The sequence below is a fragment of the Tachypleus tridentatus genome, chromosome 1 (assembly GCF_004210375.1).
Source record: "Tachypleus tridentatus isolate NWPU-2018 chromosome 1, ASM421037v1, whole genome shotgun sequence".
NCBI classification, from domain to species: Eukaryota; Metazoa; Arthropoda; class Merostomata; order Xiphosura; family Limulidae; genus Tachypleus; species Tachypleus tridentatus.
In genome coordinates this window covers 136,909,731-136,934,342 of record NC_134825.1, presented here as the reverse complement: position 1 = coordinate 136,934,342, position 24,612 = coordinate 136,909,731, and the positions used below count along the sequence as shown (strand labels likewise).

Here is a 24,612-nt window from a genome sequence, read left to right as displayed (position 1 = left end):
AATATTTTGAAAGCAAGTTACTTCCTACAGTGGATCAGAATATATAGGAAATATTTTAGTTCCAGTATGCTGATGACAAAGAAATTTAATCTTTTTTCCAGAAGATTAATAAACTTATGTTACTATCAAGTTTAAAAGTGAATGGGAAACCATTAATTCCCTCCCTTGTTTTTAAGACATTCTAAAAACTAACATTGAAATGAGATTTCTTATATTTATAAAAAACCAAAACATCTTTTGAGTGTTGTTTTAAAATGCAGCTATCAAGATTGCAGGAAATTTTAATTTATATGATAGCACTTGAAGTAACTGAATATTAATTATAAGATTTGCAATTTGGCCTTAAAAAGTAAAACTGGTTTCAATATTCTTTGTACAAGTTATTATTAAATTTGTTAAATGACTACACAGTAACAATCAATTAATGGGCTTTTGTTTTTTCTTTCATTTAGCAAGATTTACCTTTCTATTCACATTCTGTTAAAAATAATGATACAGTCAGATCAAATGATTAAAGAAAACTGTAGCAAAAACATTATTTTTTCTTTACCTGAGGTATAGCACGAGAACAACAACGCCAAGTATACAACATCACAGCATGTACTTCACCTTCTTCTAGCATTTTATTCTAGAAAAAAGAAAATTTACTCTTTATAAAATCACCTTTACATTACATTGAAATAAGCATGTATACCACATGGCATTAGAAAAACATAGGTTTAAGAAATTAAATTAACACTAATATATAATACCCTATAACACAAGCTCTCTTGAAAGGAGGACCTTTCTCCTTCAGAGGCAAGTTGAAAATTAGCTTGCCCCTGAAGAAGAAGAGTTAACCTTTCAAAAGTGCTAAGGTTATAGAGAATCATTAACAACATCCTTTCATCTAAAAGCTCATATTCATTCATATTACTATGTGCTTACGATTCACATAGTTTATTTTTACATAGTTTACAATTATACTAACCACACTGTTCATGAATTGCAAATTAAAAAATTCCTCAACATCTTTTAAATATCTTTATTAACAATTATCAGTTTTTACGTTTCAATATAACATCAGACTTTTCAATACCAAGAATTAGTGTTAAAATGCTATATCATGTACATAATATTAACTATAACAGGCATAAAAATATTGCATGTCATTGGTCTTGAACTATTTCCCACCCAAATTACATATTTTGCCATGAACGGCACTAATACATGATTTCACTACCATGTAACAACAGCCTACACCAATAGGAGGAAAACAAATTCTCCATACACAGTAGATCCTCATTAGCACTTACACTCAAAATTAATTCATTTTTAAATAAAGAAAAATAATGTTCACCAGTAGATGGAGGGAGGTTGGGAAGATGTACAGAGAGATAAGCATCTATTAGAAATACATTTTCAGGTAAGAAAGATATTAATTTCCAAAATTATCAACCTACCTTTCTGCACAAGGTAGCTATAATTCCACAATGATGTGATGGAGGAGCCATTACAAATAAGAAAAAGTAGATTAGCTCTATTTAAAACAAAATGTCAGAAAGAGAAAGATAACAGAGCATATCACTTACCAGCAAAGGCTTAATAAATAAACAACACTCATGGGAGGTAGGGTATACTCTTTGCTCAGATGGATTGCAGGGAAGGGTGGAATATATTCATGACCAACATACAACTGGTCAGAAGGGCATGAGGTGTAGTATGGGTAAGGCAATAATCAGACTTTACAGTTTCATAACTGTTCTGCTGTACAATTTACTCGCTACACAAACAGGAATGGGGACTAAGGTTGCTTCCTGCATCCCAACTGACACACTTGGCCCTATCTGAATAGTAAAAACCACAAGAAAATTAACATACAATGGAACAGGGGATAACTTGCATTACAATGTCATGGACAATCAACTAAAACTCTGTACAATCAGTGGCAATGGCAAGGATCCCCCTCATGCTCCACTGGAAAACAGGAGGGGGCACACTGAAATGACTCCAGAAATGTCCAGACCCAATCATACTCAGCCACTGCAAATTTATTTTACAGCAGGAGCCAAACACTTCATGAAAAGCAGAAAAATTGATGAATGATGAGTCTCAAGGAGGTGCAAAAAGAGAAGGACTACAAGGTAGACCAAAAAAACAGTCAGTCGGGAACAACCAAGAAAGTAAGAAAAGCCACCCCAAATGAATTGTTTTTTGTTGGTGGAAAGCTGCTGCATAATCTTTTACATGTGGATATGAAGAAATGAGGTGGGAGGCCAGTGGCAAGAACTGAAAATTTTCACAAGTAAAGAACAGTACTAATAAAAAAAAACTATTTGGTGAAAGAAGGCAAAATGTTTTACTGGAATTACCATTTACAAATTGTACTGCTCAATGATAACTTATCTTTGACTCAACCTTTACACTCTGTGACACATTTAAATAACTTGTAGATATAAACTAACTTTGAAGATTAAACTGAAAATAAACTGGCTTTCATAAACGTATAATAAAGCAACAATGATAAATAAAATTTTGTAACATATATCAAATCCAAACATTACCAATTTCAAAAACTAAAGTGGGTAAGTCTTGACACTGACAATCTGCATGATTTTTAGCATAGAAAACCTCAAAATAGGATACTTGATCAATAATTGTTTGTCTGCATTAAAACGTTCAAAATTATAGCAAACATGCATTTCTTATAGATGATTTATTAATTTGTACATGACTTCATGAGAGTCAAGTAAGGGTCAAGAACAGGAAATAAAATAATTACTGTCCATAAAAGGCATGCACTTGTAATAGGTATCAACTTTATGAAAACTTTTCTAAAAATTATTTTCATAGTAAGAACAAAGAAACAAAATAATAGTCAGAGGTCATTGGTGTGATTTATGCTATAGTCATATGAAGTCAGTGCTCCAAAATTAAGATACTTAATTTCAGCATCATTTATATGCTATGTTTAAACAAGGGAACAATGCATGTGTAAGCTTTGTACAAGTCACTGTTTTGAAAATGTTAACTTATATGAAGGTAATGACAACATACTACTAACTATGCATCTTGTATAATTATTGCCAACATATAAAATAACACATTTACTAGTTGTATGTCCTCCCTTACTAGTCTGCACTCTTAACATCTACTGAACAATAATGCATGCTATTGATAGCATCCACTATACTTAAAGTGACTCATTCAACTATCCAAATGTATTGATAATTTGGAAGAGTTATTTCATTACAAATGCACTGAGATTTACAAAGATTTTGTTGCTAACATAAAGGCAAGTTCTGGATCAAATAGAAAACTCAACTTTACTTGTTAGTTTGTAAAATTTTTATATACAAAATCATTATTTGTAATACCCATTATTATAAATTGTATTATTGTTAGTATATTAAAGCTATGTGTATAAATCTTAATGGCATTATAAATTTGATATATAACATTTAAAATTCTTAATTTATCATTTAACTCAGTTTTAGGCTATTTCAAATTGTAATATGTAACACAGGGTGGAAATTATCTTCAGCTAACATGGGTTTTACATTCCCATCAGTACTGTTGGCTTTTGGAACATGTTACCTTCAGATGCAGTTCAGGCAATACATTTAAGTGGGTACAAGAAAAAGCTTGATAACTATATAAATGATTACACTTGGCTTTGAGGTGGTTTTTTTTATTTCTATTTTTTAATTAATAGCATTAGTTCAATTTAGAATACAGGACATGTTCAAACAGGAAATGAGAACATCCAAAAGGATGTATGAAAATGTTTGGTTAAAAATAAAATTAAACAGTAAGGTGTTTTTGAAATATATTATGGGTATATAACATGTTAGAATGGGAAGAGGATCTTTGAGGGATGATAAAGAAATCCTTTTATCTTGTGATTATGAAATGTCTAGGTTATTAATTTCTGCTTTTTCTTCAGTTTTTACTAGTGAAAACTTAAATGCTATTTCTCATCTTGAGCAATTAACAGATGAAAACAAAGTTAAACAAGACAACTGGATAAATTCTGAGCTTATTAAAATAAAATTGGAAAGCTTAAAGAATGAAAAGGTTCCTGGGCCAGATAATGTTTCCCCAAGGGTTTTCAAGTAGGTCAAGGATTGTATACATAAACAACTTGCCACAAGTCCTTGAATAATGGACAAGTACCAACAAATTAGAAACTACTTTATGTCACTTGTATCTTCAAGGGAGGAAACAGAAGTTGTCAAAGTAATTAGAGGCCTATTAGTCTTACATCAGTGGTGGGAAACGTTTTTGAAAGTCTAATGAAAGATACCTTTCAAAGTCATTTAACATGTTAAGCATTTTAACAGATAGTTATCATGGTTTCAGTAAGGGAAAATCTTGCCTTGCATATCTGCTTGTAGTATGTAGATGACAATAAGAGTGCAGATTTGGTGTATCTGGATTTTCAGAAAGCATTTGACAAAGTGCCACATAAAAGGCTTGTAAAGAAACTTCTCTATAGGTTAGGGGAGGGAGTAAACTAATTGGACAAAAAAGTTGCTTGATATAAGAAAATAGAGGGCTGTTATAAATGGAGTTCAGTCAAACTGAATTAAGGTTGTAAATAGTATACCTTGGGGCTCAGTCTTAGAACCATTGTTCTTTTTGACTTGCATTAAAAGATAGAGAAAATGGCCAATAAATTACCTAAATTTACTGATGATGGTGATGAAAGGTCTTGGGTGTTGCTGTCTGTGAAGAGGATGCTGTTTTTTTTACAAACAGATTTAATGTACTGCCAGTTTGATCATCTTGTCCACATCTTTTGGTGCTCTCCTTTGGGTACAGTGACACGTCAGTTGAATAAGGACACATGTAATAATAAGTATCCATGTGCTCACTTCAACTCTACTGCCAGACTATGGAACCAGACTCAAGCTGCAGGATGAGGGCACATTAAGTATGTTTTTGTGCATGCTGCAACTCTGTCAGACTATACAGGATAAATTTCAGCTGTAGGAGTAGAATGCATTAGTGATACACTAAGATGTCATATAGTGTATGCACGTTTAATCCAACCATACTTCATGGAACTGACTACAGCTGCAAAGGAAGGGCAGTATAACAAAAGTATAAACAGACAAAGGCAAGTATCCTGAAGTCCATGAAAAAAAAGACATATCAAACAGTCCAATAGGACATAGTACCTGATATGGGTATGAATGGTTTGACAGAAAACAGGCAGAAAGAACAGGGAGTGAGAAGCATTTATAGAATAGACACTCAATAGCAATTGTGGTGAAGAGTAGGGGTCACACAGCATGCCTTCATGTTTTGTACATTTACATTTAACAAATACTATATTAGTAACGTATATCAATAAATTTAGCATCAAATTATAGGTCAATTAAAATTTTAATATAAAACATTATTTAATTTCTTTATTGAAATATAAATATTCAAAGCAATTGCTAAATATCAATTTTTGTTTGTAACATGGAACATCCATTTTTGTGGTATTGGTATTGCAATTTATAATCTTCTAGACTTTCATAATGTGTATCTGACAATTTGTAGACAAAAGTGTTTTTAAATCTTAAAATTGAAATCAATGATAGCCTTCATGTAGTTCTGCAAAAAATTCCCAAAAAGCCAAACCAATGGAATGGGATTAGGAAGCCCAGTAAGTGTATGATAATAATTCATAACATGCTGAACAATGTCTACATCAACCATGAAAACTAATGAGCCTCCTTAAAGTCACAAAAGAAGTAAACCTAAGAGTCAATCAAGTTACTCATTCGTTATCAAGTACGAAACATATTCTCTGAGAATGTATGACAAAAATTGAAATTTTTGAAACAAAAGTGAAAGATGGTGAAATACAAATGTTTCAGTAATGATGCAAATCACAATGAAAAAATGAAGCATATCTAAGAGATACAATGCTCAGGAAAAGAATTTACATACATGTAAATGCATAGGGGGAGTTACTGTGCCTGGATGTGCATCTCCATGTAGTAGTGTAATTCACATAAAATAGTTTGTTTTACAATGTTTTTATTTAAAGTTTTTGATGAATGAATATTCAAGTTTCACCAACATATTTGGCTTAGCACATACTACTCCAATTCATGAAACATATTTCTTCCTCACTTGATGATAAATCCAGCTTTTTGAGCAAATTACTCAGAGATAATGCTTTAATCCCTTTGATTCTTAGATGAAAAGTTGAGAAATATTTCAATTCAATACTCTGAATATACACACACACACACACACACACACAAAAGGATTCAAGACATTTTTATATTTCATTAAATGTGATAGTTTTCTTACCAGTTCTTTTACAGCATTAGTCTTATTATTTTCAATTTCACAGATTTTATAATTACAGAGTACATGCAGATGGGTAATAACTGTGCCTTCTTTAGCACATGAAGGTTACCACTCTTAACATGAGCTCTGTCAACTTGACCAATCACCTGACATCTTTGTACTTGTTTAAAGTGTTTGTAGATTTAATATTTCTAACCACCAATATAATATATATCTTCACAAAATTTGGCAGTCTTTTCAATTAACAGCATGTCTTCACATAAAAAAAAGTATTTTTTTTACTGAAATATCTATAATAAATTAAAATAAAAACAAGTCCATGAATATACTGAATATTTGTTTTGAATAGTCTTGAGTGCAAAGTAATTTTGATGTTAAGATTAAAAATACATTCCCTCATTTCAAAAATCTCGCATTCCCTTTGGGTAATCCTTAAAACCTCCTAAATACAGTAAACACATCTTTTCTCAGTAAAACTTTGTATTTTATCTGTTATTTTCAAAACCCTAGCTCTACATAGAATTGTTCTATTTGATCAACCTTGTAACCATAAAAAAACAACTATCCTTATTTTTGTCTTTCTAGTTTGATTTAAGTTTTAAAATGAAACTATATTTAGTTATCCTAAGTAGCTTTTAGCTTATAACAGTATAAATCTATTTTTTTATAACATTTTATTGTTTTATTGCCCTTTGAACTGTGTTTAACTACTATCTGCAACATTATAAGACAAATCACATAACCCAAAAGCTACTACAAGCTGTTAAGAGTACATGCTTCTAAAAACACTTCTTTAAATATTTATTTTACCTAACCTAATCTTACCTAAAAACATCCTTATTTTTACATGTTAGTTCATTTTATAATAATAAATAAAAATACACATGAAAAACAAGAAATAATTACTCAACTTCCTTTTATTCTTGCATTTTTTTAATACTAATGGTAGTAATGTATTAAAAATGTTTTATGTAATTAAATAATGCACCAAAGATAGACGAATAACATGAAAAAGAAAGACAATTTCTGCTGACTCTCAAAATTTTCTTGGCTTTCAAACCAGGTGACAAGAGCTATAGAAGTCAGTCATTAGCTTTCCCATGGGAAGAGAGTTTGAAAGTGAAATTTACAATATTCTATTCATAACAACATTATACACTAGTCCAGTGGTTCCCAACCTTTTTTATACCCTGCACCCCTAAAAAATTTTAATATGTTTTCACACACCTCACAGTAATTATTTATTCAAGAATAAAAGTGAAGGTGGCCAAAACAAATGTTATCTCGCACTCCCTGGAACGCCATCTCACACCCCTGGTTGGGAAACACTACACTAGTCATTTGAGAGACGAAAATTTTGGTTTTCTATTGGTGGCAAGAAATACATAATCAAAATGTAAGGGAGGAATATTAACAAATCCTGAAAAAGAGGATGTGACAGGATGGGTCTAATTTTGGTTTTCTATTGGTGGCAAGAAATACATAATCAAAATGTAAGGGAGGAATATTAACAAATCCTGAAAAAGAGGATGTGACAGGATGGGTCTAATTTTGGTTTTCTATTGGTGGCAAGTAATACATAATCAAAATGTAAGGGAGGAATATTAACAAATCCTGAAAAAGAGGATGTGACAGGATGGGTCTAATTTCCTATTCAATAGTTCTGAAACCAAATAAAATTGAAGACTATAGACATTATGGTTTGTCTGAGAAGTGACAATGTTATAGTGAGTAATTTATATTTAATTTTGTACTTTTTTGTAGGAATCGTAGATAAAATATAGAAGAGAAAATGCCTAAAGAAAATGTGCAATGTGTCACACTTTGGGAAATTAAGGATTTATTTAAAATATTACCTTGTGGAATTACGAACTTAAATATACTATTAAAATATGGATTATTAGCTAATATTTTATTCTATATTAATTGGTATAGCATAAATGAAAAGTAATTTAATAAAATTTTGAATGTAAGGCACTAAAAACCTTACATCTTGCACATAAAAGGATACCTGTGGTGATAGGGTTAACATGGAAACATTAAAAAATTGCCAGGACAGAACATGATCAAATGGAAGAATTTGAGACAAAACCTTTTAAACCTAAAACATACTGAATCTAAATATAAAAGATTTAAATATTCAACCATACTCATTAAAAGTTTGTTAAAAATACAAGAAAAACACCTAAAAAGAAAGTTAAAAATGGATCACACACACACACACACCTTCCTAGCAAAACAGTGATGACAGGCTTATGAATACAATACTTCATAAACTTACCAGTGCAGCATGAATTGTTGCTTCTTCAATATATTTGGCTACTCCTGTTACAAAAGCATTTCTATCTTCAAAATTTGTGTCAAAGTTTGCATGATAAACAACACTGCATGGTTGAGCTTCTATATAAGGCTGTTGATCAGGGAGAGAGAGCTCATCTAGAACATCAACATTTGATAAAGCATCTGCCAGTGTCACCTTTTCTGCTGCCATTATAAAATATCTTGATATTTGGTATTTTTCTGCAAAACAAAATTCAATATTACTAAAACATTAAATTCTAAAACAAAATACAACCTAGAAACCAAATGAGAATGATCCAATCATAAAATTGCAATAGCTATTTATAAGCATAAGAAAAATATAATTTAATAATTACAACTAAAAACGTGAAATTTCTTAAACTGTAGGATCAACAGCCAAGTGGTAATTTCAAGCTTGCTATACTTTAGAACCAGATCATTTATATTCAGTATATGTAATCAGCTGTTATACTTGAGCTTAATTTAACATAAAACATGCAAAGTTACGACAGAAAGTGTTCGAACCCCTGTATGAAGAGTGGTTTTTTGCTCATAACTTAAAAGTATCATGATTAGGCTAATAAAACTATAATATATTATAAATGTTATACTACCACACATTTACATAAATTTTTATGTAAATTAAATGACAAATAAACTGTTTATAAACAAATAACCAAAAATTGGAGAAGCAGAAAGTGTTCATACAGTTCAGAACATGTGAAAAAATTAATATTCCCATAAAAATTTTGTTTAGTTTGGAGGACAAACTACATTATACCATTCCAGAACTAGACACTGGGTTCATAATTATTGGAATTTAGCCAGCAAAAAATGTACTTCCAGGAATTTAGTGCCATCTCCATCATCATCTGCTTGGTCATTATGGTGAACAGGAAACAACTGTCCAGTGATTTAAAAAACTGAATTATTGTAAAATACAAGTCTCATGCGTCTCTTTCCAGTATTGCTACACAACTTAATGTGCCAAAATCTACTGTTCAAAGCATAATTGCCAAGTTTAAGCTTACAGGACCAACTGCTAACCTCCCTCATTACGGATGCCCCATCAAAATTCCAGATAGAACCAAGAAGGTGGTTCTCAGAAATGTTAGTAGGAACCCTTGTTTAACACATAATGACATACAGAAACTGGTAAGGAAAGCTGGGGTTGAAGTAAGCACCTCTACAGTTACGAACATGTTACACTCTTCTGGGTTCAAAGCATGCTGTCCTCGTATAACTCCATATTTGAAGCCTGTTCATTTAGAGGCATGATTGAGGTATGCAAGAAAGCATGCAGATAAATCCTTTACCTATTAGAAGAGTATTATTTGGTCAGACGAGACTAAAAAATCGAGCTTTTCAGCCACAATGATGTTCACTATATTTTCCATAAGAAGAGGGAATGAAATCTTTCAACGAACACCAACCCTACATGAAAAAAACACAGAGGTGGCTCGATCACCCTATGGAATTCCTTCAGCTCTCCTGGTGTAGGCAGCCTTCACCGCGTCAACAGAATCACGAAAAAAGACGAGTACGTTGATATATCAGGCACTTATATCACGAATGATGCTCGGAACTTGCAGATTGGGCGTCATTGGACCTTCCACCAAGACAATGACCCCAAGCATACATCGAAATATGTGCAATCCTGGTTGCAGAGGAACCATAAAAGCATTCTGAAGTGGCCATCGCAGTCACCCGATCTTGACCCAATTGAAAACGTATGACATGAGTCGAAGACCAGAGTTCATCAGCGTCATCCAAAAAACTTGCAAGAGTTGGAGGCCTTCTGTAAAGAAGAATGGAAGAAAATACCAGTCGAGTACTGTCAAACGATCATGGAGGGCTATGAGGAGAGATTGCACCAAGTAATTCACCTGAAAGGTAACACAACTTACCATTAAATTAGATGCACAAACACTTTCTGCCCCTCCTATGTTTGGTTATTTGTTTATAAACAGTTTATTTGTCATTTGATTTACATAAAAATTTACGTAGATGTACGTTATTATAATATTTATAATATACTATACTTTCATTTCCCACTTGTGATACTTTTTATGTTATGAGGAAAAACTACTCACGACGCAGGGGTACAAACACTTTCTGTCGTAACTGTATTCTAAAGATGGTTGGTATGGGTATCAAAAGAAAACTATTTTTAATTAAATTGGCCTATTCAAAACTTTCATGCTCTCCACACCTGTCACTACCCTGTTAGGTATTCTGAAAAACTTTTATAAGATATTTGCTTTTACTATTTGTGTGCAAAAGTAATTTCATTAGTTATACATCTATTCCCAATCATTTATTGTCATCTTTTGGTATTTGTACTGCTAAAGATCTTAAAGCCTTTATTACTTACATTTGTATTTATAAAGCTTCTAAAAATTACAAAAGGAGCTGCAAAATGTACTTTTATTATCTTGAGGCTTTTAAAGTAGTTAAAAGTATATAGTCACATAACTGTAACTTATGAAAATAATTTATTCTATTTACTTCTGTTTTGTTTATACAAATACTTTTATACAATACAGGCTTTCAGGATATTTTTTCTATCTTGTAAAGTAATAATCTATTAGTATACATTTATTAAATTAATTATTTCCTTACACATGCATGCACACACACATTATATACACATACATAACATTTAAGTTAATACAGTATTTTCACTAGCCTTCCACTGCCATGTTCCCAACAATCACTGTGATTAAAAGGCTTCTCATGTGCTAGATATAATGCAACAACTCTTCACCAACAGGAATGAGACACACCCTCTTAATGTATGTAACTCCCTGTATTCAGTTCTACCAAACTCTTAACTTAAAGTTTTGGCCAAAAATGGAAGCATAAGTTTTCACTGGGGAAAAAGGGTGGAGAACACAAATAAAGGTAAATACCTTCTACAAAAACATTTTTAGTATGGGAAAATTAAAACTTACAATACTACAATACAGTGCATTAATCTTCACTCATAGATACAGCTAGAACCCCAAACTGAATAGGTGTATAAACCAGTGAGTGACAGAAAGTAATATCCTTTGAAAGCATCTGAAGAATACCCTAAAGGTAAGATCCTTACAGCAGAGGATCAAATGCGAGACTGCACCACCCCTGTATCAGGTATATTCAACAGCAGAATTGAAAGAGATGTTACAGATAGTGGCAAAAAAATAGAAAAAGCACATCCAAAATGGAGGGAAAAATGGTTGGATAAGTATCAAAAGCACCTAATAACAAAATATCAATCCTTTTAAAAAAAACAGAGAAATAAATTTGTACAGACAGTAATGTGGGCAAGAGTAAAAAGCCTGTGCACCAAGACGTAGAGTGGCTAGAGCACAACAGACCATTCTCAGCAAGTAAAATATAATTCAAAACCCAGCCACTGAGAAATGGCATCCACATTGGGAGAGGAAATAAAATCATACTGTCAAAAAGTCAAATACAGTCCAAAACTTAGCCACAGGAAATCAACATCTGTGAGGGGAAAGGGAAGAGGGTCACAATAGCAATAAGTCATTGACAGTCCACAGTCATGAGAGGGCAGGAAAATGGGTCATAAATCTGATAATAAATTATCAATTCAGGAGCCCAACTTACAGAAAAATTAGTTGGATGGTTTGGTGTTTTATAGCACAAAGCAACTAGGCTACCTGCAAACATTCAGTAAAAAGTCACAATTAAAGTAAAATCAGTAAAAATCATAAAAGGAAATTAAGGTAAAACAAAACAAATTTTAATTTTTAAATTAAAAACAAATAGCATTAAATCCAATTTTTACATCTAGTCTACAGCAGTAAGAGAAAAACTACAATAATACAAGTTGTAAAGGACTTTCTGTAGCATAACTGTAATTATCATAACTCATCAGAAAGATGAACAGATAAATTCAAAACCCACCATTAGTCACCTAAAGCTTGCCTTTCCAGTCCTGGTTTCAAGTTATTTAATGTTAAGGCCATTTTCTAATTTCAAATCAAACTAGATGAACTGTGATTTTTAAAAGGGAGCCACATTAAAACGGTGTAATGTATAAATTAAAAACTTTAATGGCATTAAAAAGAATAATGGTCTTTAAAAAACTAAAAATATTACCAAGGTGAACAGTGTCACCATCACCAATAACACTGTCTTAATGTTACGAACAAACCTTACGACAGAACATGCTTAAATTGCTGCCACTGTTGTGAATCATAACGATGACAAGAAAGTAAATTGTGGTTTATTGTGATCTGAGTGTTACACAGACTACACTGGTGCAGCAGTCCCAGATAAAAAAAAACAATGAGTTAAAAAACTGTGACCAATGCATAGTCTAGTTAGAGCAACTTCCTCTTTCCAATCCTTATGGAAGCAAGACGGCCAAAGTCCAATATAGTGTTTTATTTGGAAAAGCTCATTTTTACATCACTAACTCCAAGTTGACTGCCAAATCGCACAAAGCCAAGCCCTGAACACAGGACCACAGTCCATGTATGGAACAGGCACAGTGGTGATCGTGCCAGAGCAGACAGATTTAGCTGCGGTGTTGGCGAGCTTGTTCCCGTGAATACCAATGTGACTCAGCATCCAGAAAAACTGGATGTTAAAGAGAAATTAGCCAGTTGGTTTTGAACATCAGAGAAAGCAGGGTGAGAACAAAGATGAAGTGATTCCAGAGCCAGTATAAATAGTGCAATTTGAGTACTGCTTAGCTTCAATGTGATCCAGGGCAAGAGAAATGGCGTACAATTCTACGGTGAACATAGAAGTTTTAGAGGGGATTCTGCATGCAACTACCAAACCACAACAAACCATGGCAGAGCCCACATAGTCACCTGATTTCAAAGCATCTGTATAAATAAGAGTGGAAGGATGGTTCAAAATTTGTTCAGCAAATAAGAGAGAGTATTTCCAATCAGAAGTGTCTGCTTTTCTCAGATGACTTAAATATAGGTCACATTTGGGGGCTCTAAGAAGCCATGGTGAGATGGGCTGACCAGTGGATACAGCAATGCTATCCAAGGACAGACCCAATTCATCTAACTGTGCCTGGATACGAAGGCCAAAAGGACCAATGGCAGATCATCTGTTTTGAAAAAGTATGGCCCATCGAGGAAGGAAAACACAGCTGCAAGTGCGATGCTATGGTAAGGAATGAGATTTCAAAGCATATAGTAAAGACAGTTGCAAATGGCAGAGGTGGAAAGAAGATTCATGAGACTCAACATACAAGCTCTGAACTGGGTAAGTGCAGAGCCAAAGTCCTTGATGATGAATGGGGTCCAGCATCTTTAAGGCCGAAGTTCTAGCAGAGTCATAGACCAGTGATCCATAGTCAAGTTTTGACTGAATAAGAGCACAATATATCTTTAGCATAGAACATCAATCTGCTTCCCAAGTGGTGGAAGAGAGGATACGGAGGATGTTCAGTGCTCTTGTACATTTGACCAGTAGCTGCTTGATGTGTGGTATAAAAGGTCAGCTTATGATCAAAGATAAGTCCGAAGAACTTTGTCTCAGTAACCACAGGTAACACAACTTCACCAATACGGAGTTCAGGATTAGAGTAAATACCCTGTTGTTAGCAAAAGTGCATGCAAACAGTTTTAGAGAAAGATCAGTTAAAGCTGTTTGTTGTGGTCCATTTTATTAAACGATTGAGAGTAGTCTGCAGCTACCCCTCAATATACCTCATATTCGAGGACTGGCATGAAATGTGAAAATCATCGATATAGAGCCTGTTGGCAACACTGAGAGGAAATTGTTTAGTGATAGCAATAATCTTTATACTGATAAGTGTGACACTCAAAACATAGCCGAGGTACTCCAAGCTCCTGTAAAAAAAGAACAGCAAGGTGTCTAACCAACACAAACTTGAAATTATCCTGTTTATTAAAAAATTGATAAAAATGGGCAATGGCCACGTAACCCATATATATGGAGATCTCGCAAAATGCCATAACTCCATATTGTATTACAAGTCTTCTGAATGTCACAGAATATTGATACAAGATATTGTCATTTAAGAAAGGACTCCCTGATTTGCGTTTCAAGTTGAATCAGGTGATCCACAGTGGAGCTATGTGAGAGGAGGTTGTTTGATTCAAGGAACCAAACAAGACAAGCATTAACCCTCCTCTATAAGGTCTTACAGAGAGCTTGTAAAATCAACTGGATGACAGTTTAAAGGAATCTTGGGATCCTTCCCAGGCTTACCCACTGAGCATGTGCATGGACTTGCTAGAAAGCCAAAATCATAAAAAACACTGGTTTATTTAATAAGCCATAGCTCTAAGACATAATATGATACAAAGCTGAATTTTGTTTTCAAATTTCCCATAACATATCAGTTGATAAATCAGCAATTGTTGTAATTAAAAGCCTATTAGATCTCTTGTAAAAAATGTAATTGATGCAAGTTTTTATGACTTAGCTAAAAATAGCCCTACTTCAGGCCACAGTTTGACCATGTCACCAGTTATTCAGCCTTTTCAGATTTTTACCACATATTTTTACATCTCTGAATATGATCTACACAAAAAATCAGGATGGTGTTCCACCTAATTTTGTAAAGTATTCTCTGACCATACATTGTTTACTTAAAATACAAAACTTCAATTCAGGTGTGTTTCTGTGTGCAAATATATGCATACAATTTTGAAATAATTTATGAATCCTACTGAAATATTCTAACCAGCCTTTCACAATGTTAAATAATGAAGTTGTAAGAAACAAAAAAAAAAAAAAATTCATTTCTGAACCAAGTTTATGGGCATAACTAGTTAGACCACATGGCAATGCAAATATATTGTGTATGCATTACAGTTATGCAGATATGGCTGAGTTTAAGATTCATAATATAATAAATACAAAGGTAAATCAGACACAAAAAGCACAGTGTTACAACAGGGAATAACTGAGAAAGATTACAGTCACATCAAACTGCAATAATCGTGACAATGAAATGTTTCAAAAACTGCTTTGGTGATAAATTAGACGTAACAACATCAGATAAACATTGCTTTGTTCAGACAGCTTGAATAAATTTCCGAAATTCGAGTTTGATTATGTTGAGATCACTTTGACTTAGAACATAGTGGTGAGCACTATTGCCTTGCACAGTAGGACCACTTATCAGACAAAGAATATGTTGGAAAGAAATCCAACTTTCATCTTTACGTGACCTTGCAGGCCATGAGAACAGTTTGTTTCGTGATTTCTTCATAAATGACACCAACACAACAGAATATTCATCTGATCTATCTTTTATGTTTACCACATACCATTCATGATTGTATATGCATGCCACATATTTCCCTGGCTGATAACTGTCATTGCTATCATTAGACCCTATTTGAGCTGCTGTAGCATCACTTTCACTGTTACTACCAACAGTTACAACTGTATACACATCATCATCTGATAGCCTTCTCATATACAATTTGTTGGTAGAGTGGGGCATAAAGCTATGATGTGGCCTAATATCTGCCACAGTTTTGTATTTTTCATAGCGCTCAAGTAGATCAAACTTTACACAATTCTGCAGGACTGATTCCTGATTAACAAGAAAGAAGTGAATACCCTGAATGTGATACTTTAAAAAATTATAACCCAAAAAGTAGGTTGAACACCATCCCGATTTAGCTAAGTCATAAAAACTTGCATGTAACTACATTTTTTTTTTTTTTTTTTACAGGAGATCTAACAGACTTTTATTAAAACAATTGCTGATTTATCAACTGATAATTCAACAAAATTCAGCTTTGTATCATATTAAGTCTTAGAGCTATGGCTTATTAAATAAAACCAATGTTTTTTTTCATGATTTGGGGTTTTCAGGTGATTTTACAGCCTCACTATGAAAATCCTGAGAGAGATAAACTTGGTTTGAGACCATTTTTTGAATTCTGTGAGATTAATTTAGTCAGTGTAGCAAATTTCAGCCTTCTACTACCATTACTCTTGCAGCTTTAAGCAGCCAAGGTTGCCCCAAAATGAATTCTCCCCAAAAAAAAAAAAAATTAATTTAATTTTACAGGGCTGTAAATCAGAAACTATTAGAGATATTGATCTAAGGCAATTTTGCATTATTGCATTATATGGGTAGATGAGCAAATGTGAATTTTTTCAAGGCATTCTGAGGAGGTCACCTAGAAAATTGTCCAAAATATGGATGATTTGACATGGAATGACCCTAAGGTTATCTGCCATGGACACCAATTTTAACTGCTGCCTAAAGGAAAGATAACTGGCTGGCAACATCTGGCACCAACTCTCTGGTTTTGTATATTATTTAACATTTTAAAGTTTACTGTTTTTACACTGTCTTATAGTTTTAACTTTAAAATGCATAAACTATATTATTTAATGTTATACAAGCAGGAATAAATCTAGAAAAGTCCAGAAAGTTTGGATTCTTTCTTTATTTTTGTTAAAAAGAAATCAGTAACTGTATTCTTTAATGTTGTAGAAAGAAGTGAAGCTCTACATTGGAAGCCAAGAGGTACAAATTCCTTAAACTTTTCAGGCATTAACGGTATATTATTTGATGTTCCATGAACAGATGTAGATTTAAGAGGACAAACAGGACCAGTGAAAATCTTTCTTTAAAATAAATTAATAATTATTACTTAATGTTATAGAAGCACATGCAGATGCAGAAGAGAAGGGAGGGAGGGATATAAACGATCTGAACCTACTTCAAGAATTACAAACTGTATTATGTAATGTTATTTATGCAAGCATGAATCCAGAGGAGGGTCAGGGAAGCCAATCCCCTTCACTAACGTGCAAGAAATTAATAACTGGCTTGTTTAATATTGTATAAATAGGCACAAATCTGTGAAAGAACTTCTTAGAGAATCAAATTTTCATTGTTTAAAAGTTGGAATTCTCATATGAATTTTCATACTGTTATCTAAAATACACTAAAATTAAAATGATATGACTGTACAAGTAATGACTTTTTAAAGAAATTTTGAAAACAGGTAAACTTTTTACCACTGCTGTAACTTTCTTCTAAATATTATCATACATAATTATAAGTATTTAATTTTAAAGTCTGAAGTGTTTATTCTTTACCATTTTTATTTTCAAATCCAACCACATTGGAAGAAATATTTTAAAATCGGTGAATAATAACCTGGCTGTGCTATTCATTTACAATATATACTAATATCATTTCAACCGACTTTTTCAGGTTACATTGAGACTAAATTGTCAATAATGATCAACCCAAAATACCATTTCTACTAGAGTGGAAGTTTTTAATCTGGGCATTACCAAACACATACATGTTAATTTGTTGACAGCCTAACACTTGGCAAGCTGTTGTAATAACACATTACAACACTGTAAAAAGGGAGCATACACTTACAATGGTTATTGTTTCTTATATTACTGTCAACACTGATGTTTGACAAAGCATTACAGTAATACGAGAAGTGACCTGATGTTAATAGCATTGTATTTAATTATATACAGTACACTCAAAAGATCATGAATATTGGCAGGTGGTGGTGGTGATGAAGGTTTAAGTAAATAATTACATGTCAAGGATATGGAACATTTATTTTTCTGTCAATATCACCCTATAATGTTATGTGTTAGAAAATTTGTTATAAATTCTGTGCTCTGTTTAAATATGCATGCAAATTACAAACACTGTGCAATGAAGAGCATACTAAACTTAAACCTAAAAATGTAATGAAACCCTAGCTACTGTTCTACCAGATTGTTCAGTTTCTCAGAGTCTGCATGGTGTTATAAATATTAGGAATAATCTGATGGCTCTCTTGTAAAAAACAATGTTCTAAACACAAAAAAGAATGTATGACATCATACATTTACTAAAATGTTATTTCTACAGGGTTTGATGTTTTTTACGAAAGTGCAGTGTTATACGTAGAACACTGTCATCTAAAAATGCCACTTATTTAATCCATTAAAGAATCTATGAAGCCTACAGAGAAAACTGGAAAAAAGAATATTAACAGGATGTATCTATCCCTCTAACAAACCTGTGGATTCCGCCTTTCAAATTACAAAAACTACTTAATTTTTAAAAATAATTGACCCTAATTTAGAAAAAAAAAAAAAAAACACCTTAAAATCAAACCCCTGAGTATACTACATTCACTACATTTGATGCAATTCATTTCAATGGTCAATCGAGTGGTTAATTTTAATCACATCTGACCTGGAGCAACGAAATTGCATTCCCCTCTCTCCTACTAAAAACAGGTGTAAAATATAAAAAACAAAATTTCTATATATATTATATTTGAACATACACACAATTCCTTAAAACCTACCTCTTTATTTCATACTTACTACCACTTTTGTTTTCTAAAATTAATGTGCTATTTCTTCCCTGTCTATCACCATCACTAACTTTTATCGTGTAAACTCTAGACTAAACCTTCCTAATGTTACTAAATTTTACATAGTATGTTTCTTATTGGACAAACACGAGTGACGTAGACCTATATTGGGTGAATTTGTTAAGAACACTAAAAGCGTGTTTATACGTTTTGAAATTATTTTAACTAAATACATAAGAAGCATATGGAATCATGAATTGTAACATTTTGCGGTTTGTTATGGCTTAAAAATTTGTCAGTAGGTCTAACTACTAACGCATGTTTTTACTTCATTAAATTACATGAAATGCCAAATATAACTTATTGAAATAGTAATATTTTTCGCTCTTTTAGCTTTATAAGAGCGCGTAAGGCGTGCGACTCGTAATCCGAGGGTCGCGGGTTCGCGCCCGCGTCGCGCTAAACATGCTCGCCCTCCCAGCCGTGGGGGTGTATAATGTGACAGTCAATCCCACTATTCGTTGGTAAAAGAGTAGCCCAAGAGTTGGCGGTGGGTAGTGATGACTAGCTGCCTTCCCTCTAGTCTTACACTGCTAAATTAGGGACGGCTAGCACAGATAGCCCTCGAGTAGCTTTGTGCGAAATTCGAAAAAAACAAACAAACAATCTCAAAATATTAATTAAAATACGCGACGGTGAAAACATTTGATACCAAGCACGATAGAAAAGGCATCATCAGCATTTCAGCGGCATCAAAATAATTTCAAACAAAACAGGATAAAACAGCAAACAATGAAATTAAGTCTACAAGAATAATATAGGTTACACCAAAATATGTTCTAAATACGGCTTGTCAAATGAGATGAACTTGTTTGTTTGATTTTGGATATTTTACACAGCTACTAAGAGCTATCTGTGCTCACCATCCATAATGTTGAACCGATAAACTGGAAGGCAGGCAACTACTCAGTAACTCTCATCATTAAGTCTTGGTCTACTCTTTTTTAACTCTTATAATATATCCATAGCCCCAGACTGTATAATTTCTTTTTTTGGCAGTAACAGGATATGCGAAGCAAAGCAAAGCCTTTGGTAGATATTGCAGGTAAAAAAAAATTACCTAAGCCAATGATTCCCAAACTGTGCGCCGTGGCGCCCAAGAGTGCCACAGGAATTACGTTCTCGAATGTTTGAGTCATGTTTTTTGTTTACTTGTACTTTCGGCTACGCCAGTAATTTCTCGAACTTTCTCGTTTCTCAGATTCTGTATATAAATACCTGTCGACTCTCTGGGCCCGTCAGTAATCAAAATAACTGAAGGGTGTTGTGATCAAGTGTTTGCAACATCTAGCGAAGTTCAGTGAATTATTTTGTTAATTTTTAATCCTTGTGAATAAAAATAAAAAGATTTTTGAACATTAGTAAGAAGTGTGGGAGTGAACAAAAGGATGGTCAACCACTGACCAGTGGCAAAGTTGTGAAGAAACAGAAATATCAGAAATATGATGATAGTTATCTAGATTTTGGTTTCACTTCAGAAGATGTCAGTCATAAAGAGTGTACCCATGTGTATTATGTCTAAAAGATTTGGATCCAGAGTGCATGTTTCCAAACAAACTAAAACGTCACTTAGAGAACAATCATCCTAACATGGCTAGTGAATCCCGTGATTATTTTACCAGAAAGTTAAACGAATTGAAAAATCTAAAAATATTCATTTTTGGAACAAATATCAATACCAAGCAAGGCTTTACTAGGATTCTACAAGGTAACACACAGAGTCGTGAAATGTAAAAAACCTCACACCATCGCAGAAGAACTGATTTTACCGCCTGAGGTGTATATCGTGAACATCATGAAAGACTGTTTTCAAAGATGTCTTTGTCTAACAATACCATCAGTCGTAGAATCCGTCACATGGTTGAAGGCTTCAAAGATCACCTAATTGAAAAAATGAAAGGGAAGGAATTCGAGTTATGTTATAGCTAGATGAGGCGATGGACAGTAACAATGATGCTCATTTGATTTGCTACATACGGTTCGTGGATGGTGACAAAATTGTGGACGACCTTCTCTTTTGTGAAAGTATCAATATAGGTACAAAGGCTCAAGCCTTGTTTCAGATCCTTGACACTTTTGTGTGTGAAAACAACTCTTCAGAAAATTGAATGTGTTGAATCTCTCTCTGCAGGAAAACAACATGCACATTCCGAAACTCGCGCAGAAGGTTTCAGCCTTCAGAAAAAAGTTACTAATATAGAGAAGAAAAATGAATGAAGATGATGGCAAAGTATGTTTCCCTCTGTTGCAGGAGTTTGTTAATCCAATAAAGTTGATTTGACCCACTAACTAAAATCTGTTTTTGAGGAACACATAACACAGCTCAGTGGCTGATTTGCAAATTACTTTTCAGAAGAATATGGAGAAGTTTGCATGGATTCAAGACCCATTCAAGGCTAAAGCCCCGTCTGAATTTACCTCTGCAGAAGAAGAAACTCTTATTGCGCTGTCTTGTGACAAGACTTTAAAAACAAAATATGATAGCATGGAGCTTACTGAGTTTTGGATGTCAATAAAAATGAATATCCGCTTCTAAGTGCTAAAGCTCAGCGAATCCAAATTTAATTTGCGACATCGTATCTTTGTGAAGCTGGGTTTTCGGCGGTTGTTGTAATAAAAAGCAAATATAGCGCGAAAATCAATGTGGAAGAGGAAATGTTTGTTTTGAATTTTGTGCAAAGCTATACGAGGGCTGTCTGCGATAACCGTCCCTAATTTAGCAGTGTGAGACTAGGAGGAAGTAAGCTAATCATCACCGCCAACTCTTGGGCTACTCTTTTACCAACGAATAGTGGAATTGACCGTACCATTATAACGCCCCCACAGATGAAAGGGCGAGGATGTTTGATTTGACGAGGAATCAAACCCGTGACCCTCGGATTACGAGTTGAGTGCTTTAACCATCTGGCCAAGATGGGCCGCGAACAGAAAATGAGGGTTGTGGTGTCCAATCTGATTCCAAGGTTTAAGAGGCTATGCTGTGCCCAACATGCACTCACATCCCATTACTAATTGTGGTTATTTAAAAATAGAATAAAAATATTGTTTTTACTTTCAATTTATGTTTATGATTCTTTCAAACAGCTACTAAGTTGTCGAGACACTAATAGCGCCGTGAACCTAGAAAGTTTGGGATATGCTGACCTAAGCCGAAGTTTAGGGAAAATGTGACTGGGAAGAGGAGCTTAGAAACAACTTTCTCTTAGTTCCGCTCAAGATTTGGATACTAAGTTGGACTTCGTGAAATAATACACACACATTCACAAATATATATACGTATACACATACATATACAGTACATAACTATATATAATAGAGTTTTTAAAATATATTGAGGAATTTTTAGATACAATGAGGAATTTACGTAAGACAAAGTTTATTTGAAGTAGCATGAAGCAAGCATCGGTAGAAATATCGACAATATTCACTGATGACTATGACAAGATCAACGGCCGATGAGAGACTTAGGATCCTTCAGGTCAGCAGCGATCAGTGGATCCTATGCCGAGAATTGAATGTAAAAGAAACGAGAGAATTCCGAGAAAACTCACTTTCACTCCTCGGACACAACATCACCTATCCGAAAAGTGCCTGAAATGAAAAATTGAAAACATTGATAGTTAATATACTTAGGAGACTGGTGGGTGCGCTATGTATCGGATGTTGCTGCTCAGGTTGAAAATTGTTTTGTTAACATGTTTCTTGTGTTGGATATTTGATAAAAGTTTTTGGCTAAATTTTTGATTCTCTCTCTTGAAGTTAAGTAATGTCTTATGTGACTCTAGGTAATCCGAGGGAGTGTGCCTCGGTAATCGGTAACCCGTACGAATTGCTTGATATTGTAGGGTTTTGAGTTTTTTTCATATACTTATTGGACATGTTACAAGTGGCCATGCAGCCATATTCAATCAGTGGTATGATATATGATTCACAAATGGATATGATGGAACTGGCCGATCATCTCTTGTGAATGCCTCCGATTCTCCTAAAAAAGTGATACCTTGGTTTACAGATTTACAAATTTTGCAAAAGTGATTTGTCCAATTTAGTGAACAATTGAAAGTGATACCGAGAAACTTTATGGACTTTTTGAATGTGATATTAGAGCCTAACAGGATTAGTTTTGTTCATATCAGCTTTTTTCTTTTCTCTTTCAAAGCATCGACAGAATGTAATTGCTTGTGTTTTGTTTGAATTCAGAGCTATATGCCACTTGTTATACCATGCAGTTAAGTAGTTAAATGAAGTCTCTTGACGTGCTCCAAACAGTTACATCATCATCGTATTGTGACACATGGGTATGTGTGTGTGTTTTCTTATAGCAAAGCTATATCGGGCTATCTGCTAAGTCCACTGAGAGGAATCGAAACCCTGATTTTAGCGTTGTAGGTCCGTAGACTTATCGCTGGACCAATAGGGGATGACACATGGGTTTATGTATTCTAAAAATACATTTACTCTGAATATGCAATTCAATTAATGCTGTCAAAATATATTTCAGTGACTGTCAAATCTTCATTTAGAGCTTTATCTTTCCGGTGCTGTTGATGAGGGGCCCGGCATGGCCAGGTGGGTTAAGGCGTTCGACTCGTAATCCGAGGGTCGCGAGTTCAAATCCCCGTCGCACCAAACATGCTCACCCTTTTAGCCGTGAGAGCGTTATAATGTGACGGTCAATCCCACTATTCATTGGTAAAATAGTAGCCCAAGAGTTGGCAGTGGGTGGTGATGACTAGCTACATTTGCTCTAATCTTACACTGCTAAATTTGGGACGGCTAGCGCAAACAGCCCTCGTGTAGTTTTGCGCTAAATTAAAAAACGAAACAATTCATTAGCAATTTTGGATCGTGAGTTGGATTTTTATGTTTTGTTCTGGTGGTTACGAAAGGATTTTTTCAGTAATAACTGGAGAAAATTTACTGGTGTGAGTGTTTTAGGAATTTTATTTCTTCACCAATGTTGTCCCTTGAGTCGATTCTTTAAAATGTATTTGTGACTTTGTGTTTTATGAGCAGAATTACAAAGAACGTAGTAAATAGTGTTTTAATGCTTAGGTTTGATTTTGAAATTGTGTTTCCTATCTAATAATGGAACACCATGTGGAAATTTGTGATATAACAATAGATCATATTGAAGGGGATTCCACTAGTGGGTGACTACTATGATTAATGCTCCAAAAACTCGAATAAGAGTAAATGAATAAACTAGATCTAACGTGGTCATTTCAAAATGAGGAATGTAATATGGACACACGTAACTTAAGACACTTGAGAGATCAAGTACATCAAGGTGTGCTGCACCAGTGTTACCAATCAATGAGCAATGGTCACAACTAGTGTTAAAACTGGTGAGCTCCAGAAGTCTGATACATAAGATTCTTCAGACTGAAAGCATCAGGGTTCTTCTTCTGGCTACATTTGAGTAGAGACATACAGTATTGGTATGAATGTACCACACAGATAAAGTGCCACCCAAAGATAAAGTTGTCCTAATCAATTAAGCATTGTTAATCCTCCTCTCAAAATAATTGCCTTGGATATTGTTGATTCAATTCCAGAGATGAACATGTATCATCTATATACATCTTTAGTCATCAGTTATTTTACAAACTGAAGCAAGGCATATACATTTGCTGAT

The 24,612-nt window shown here is 33.8% G+C and overlaps 1 protein-coding gene across 2 annotated transcripts in view; it reads right to left on the bottom strand.

The window, feature by feature from the left end:
• Positions 1-19,046, bottom strand: part of Cyfip (Cytoplasmic FMR1-interacting protein Sra-1) — a 203,359-nt gene extending 184,313 nt beyond the window's left edge. Inside the window, exons 1-3 of one of the 2 annotated variants that reach the window (XM_076454172.1) lie at positions 18,906-19,046; positions 8,576-8,814; positions 551-628 (exon numbers count right to left, since the gene is read on the bottom strand). In XM_076454172.1, coding sequence (XP_076310287.1) covers positions 551-628; positions 8,576-8,785 — 288 coding nt within the window. In that variant the 5' untranslated portion in view covers positions 8,786-8,814; positions 18,906-19,046. The remainder of the gene's footprint in view (positions 1-550; positions 629-8,575; positions 8,815-18,905) is intronic. The other variant, XM_076454181.1, reaches the window with a different exon arrangement.
• Between the last annotated feature and the right edge of the window lie 5,566 nt (positions 19,047-24,612).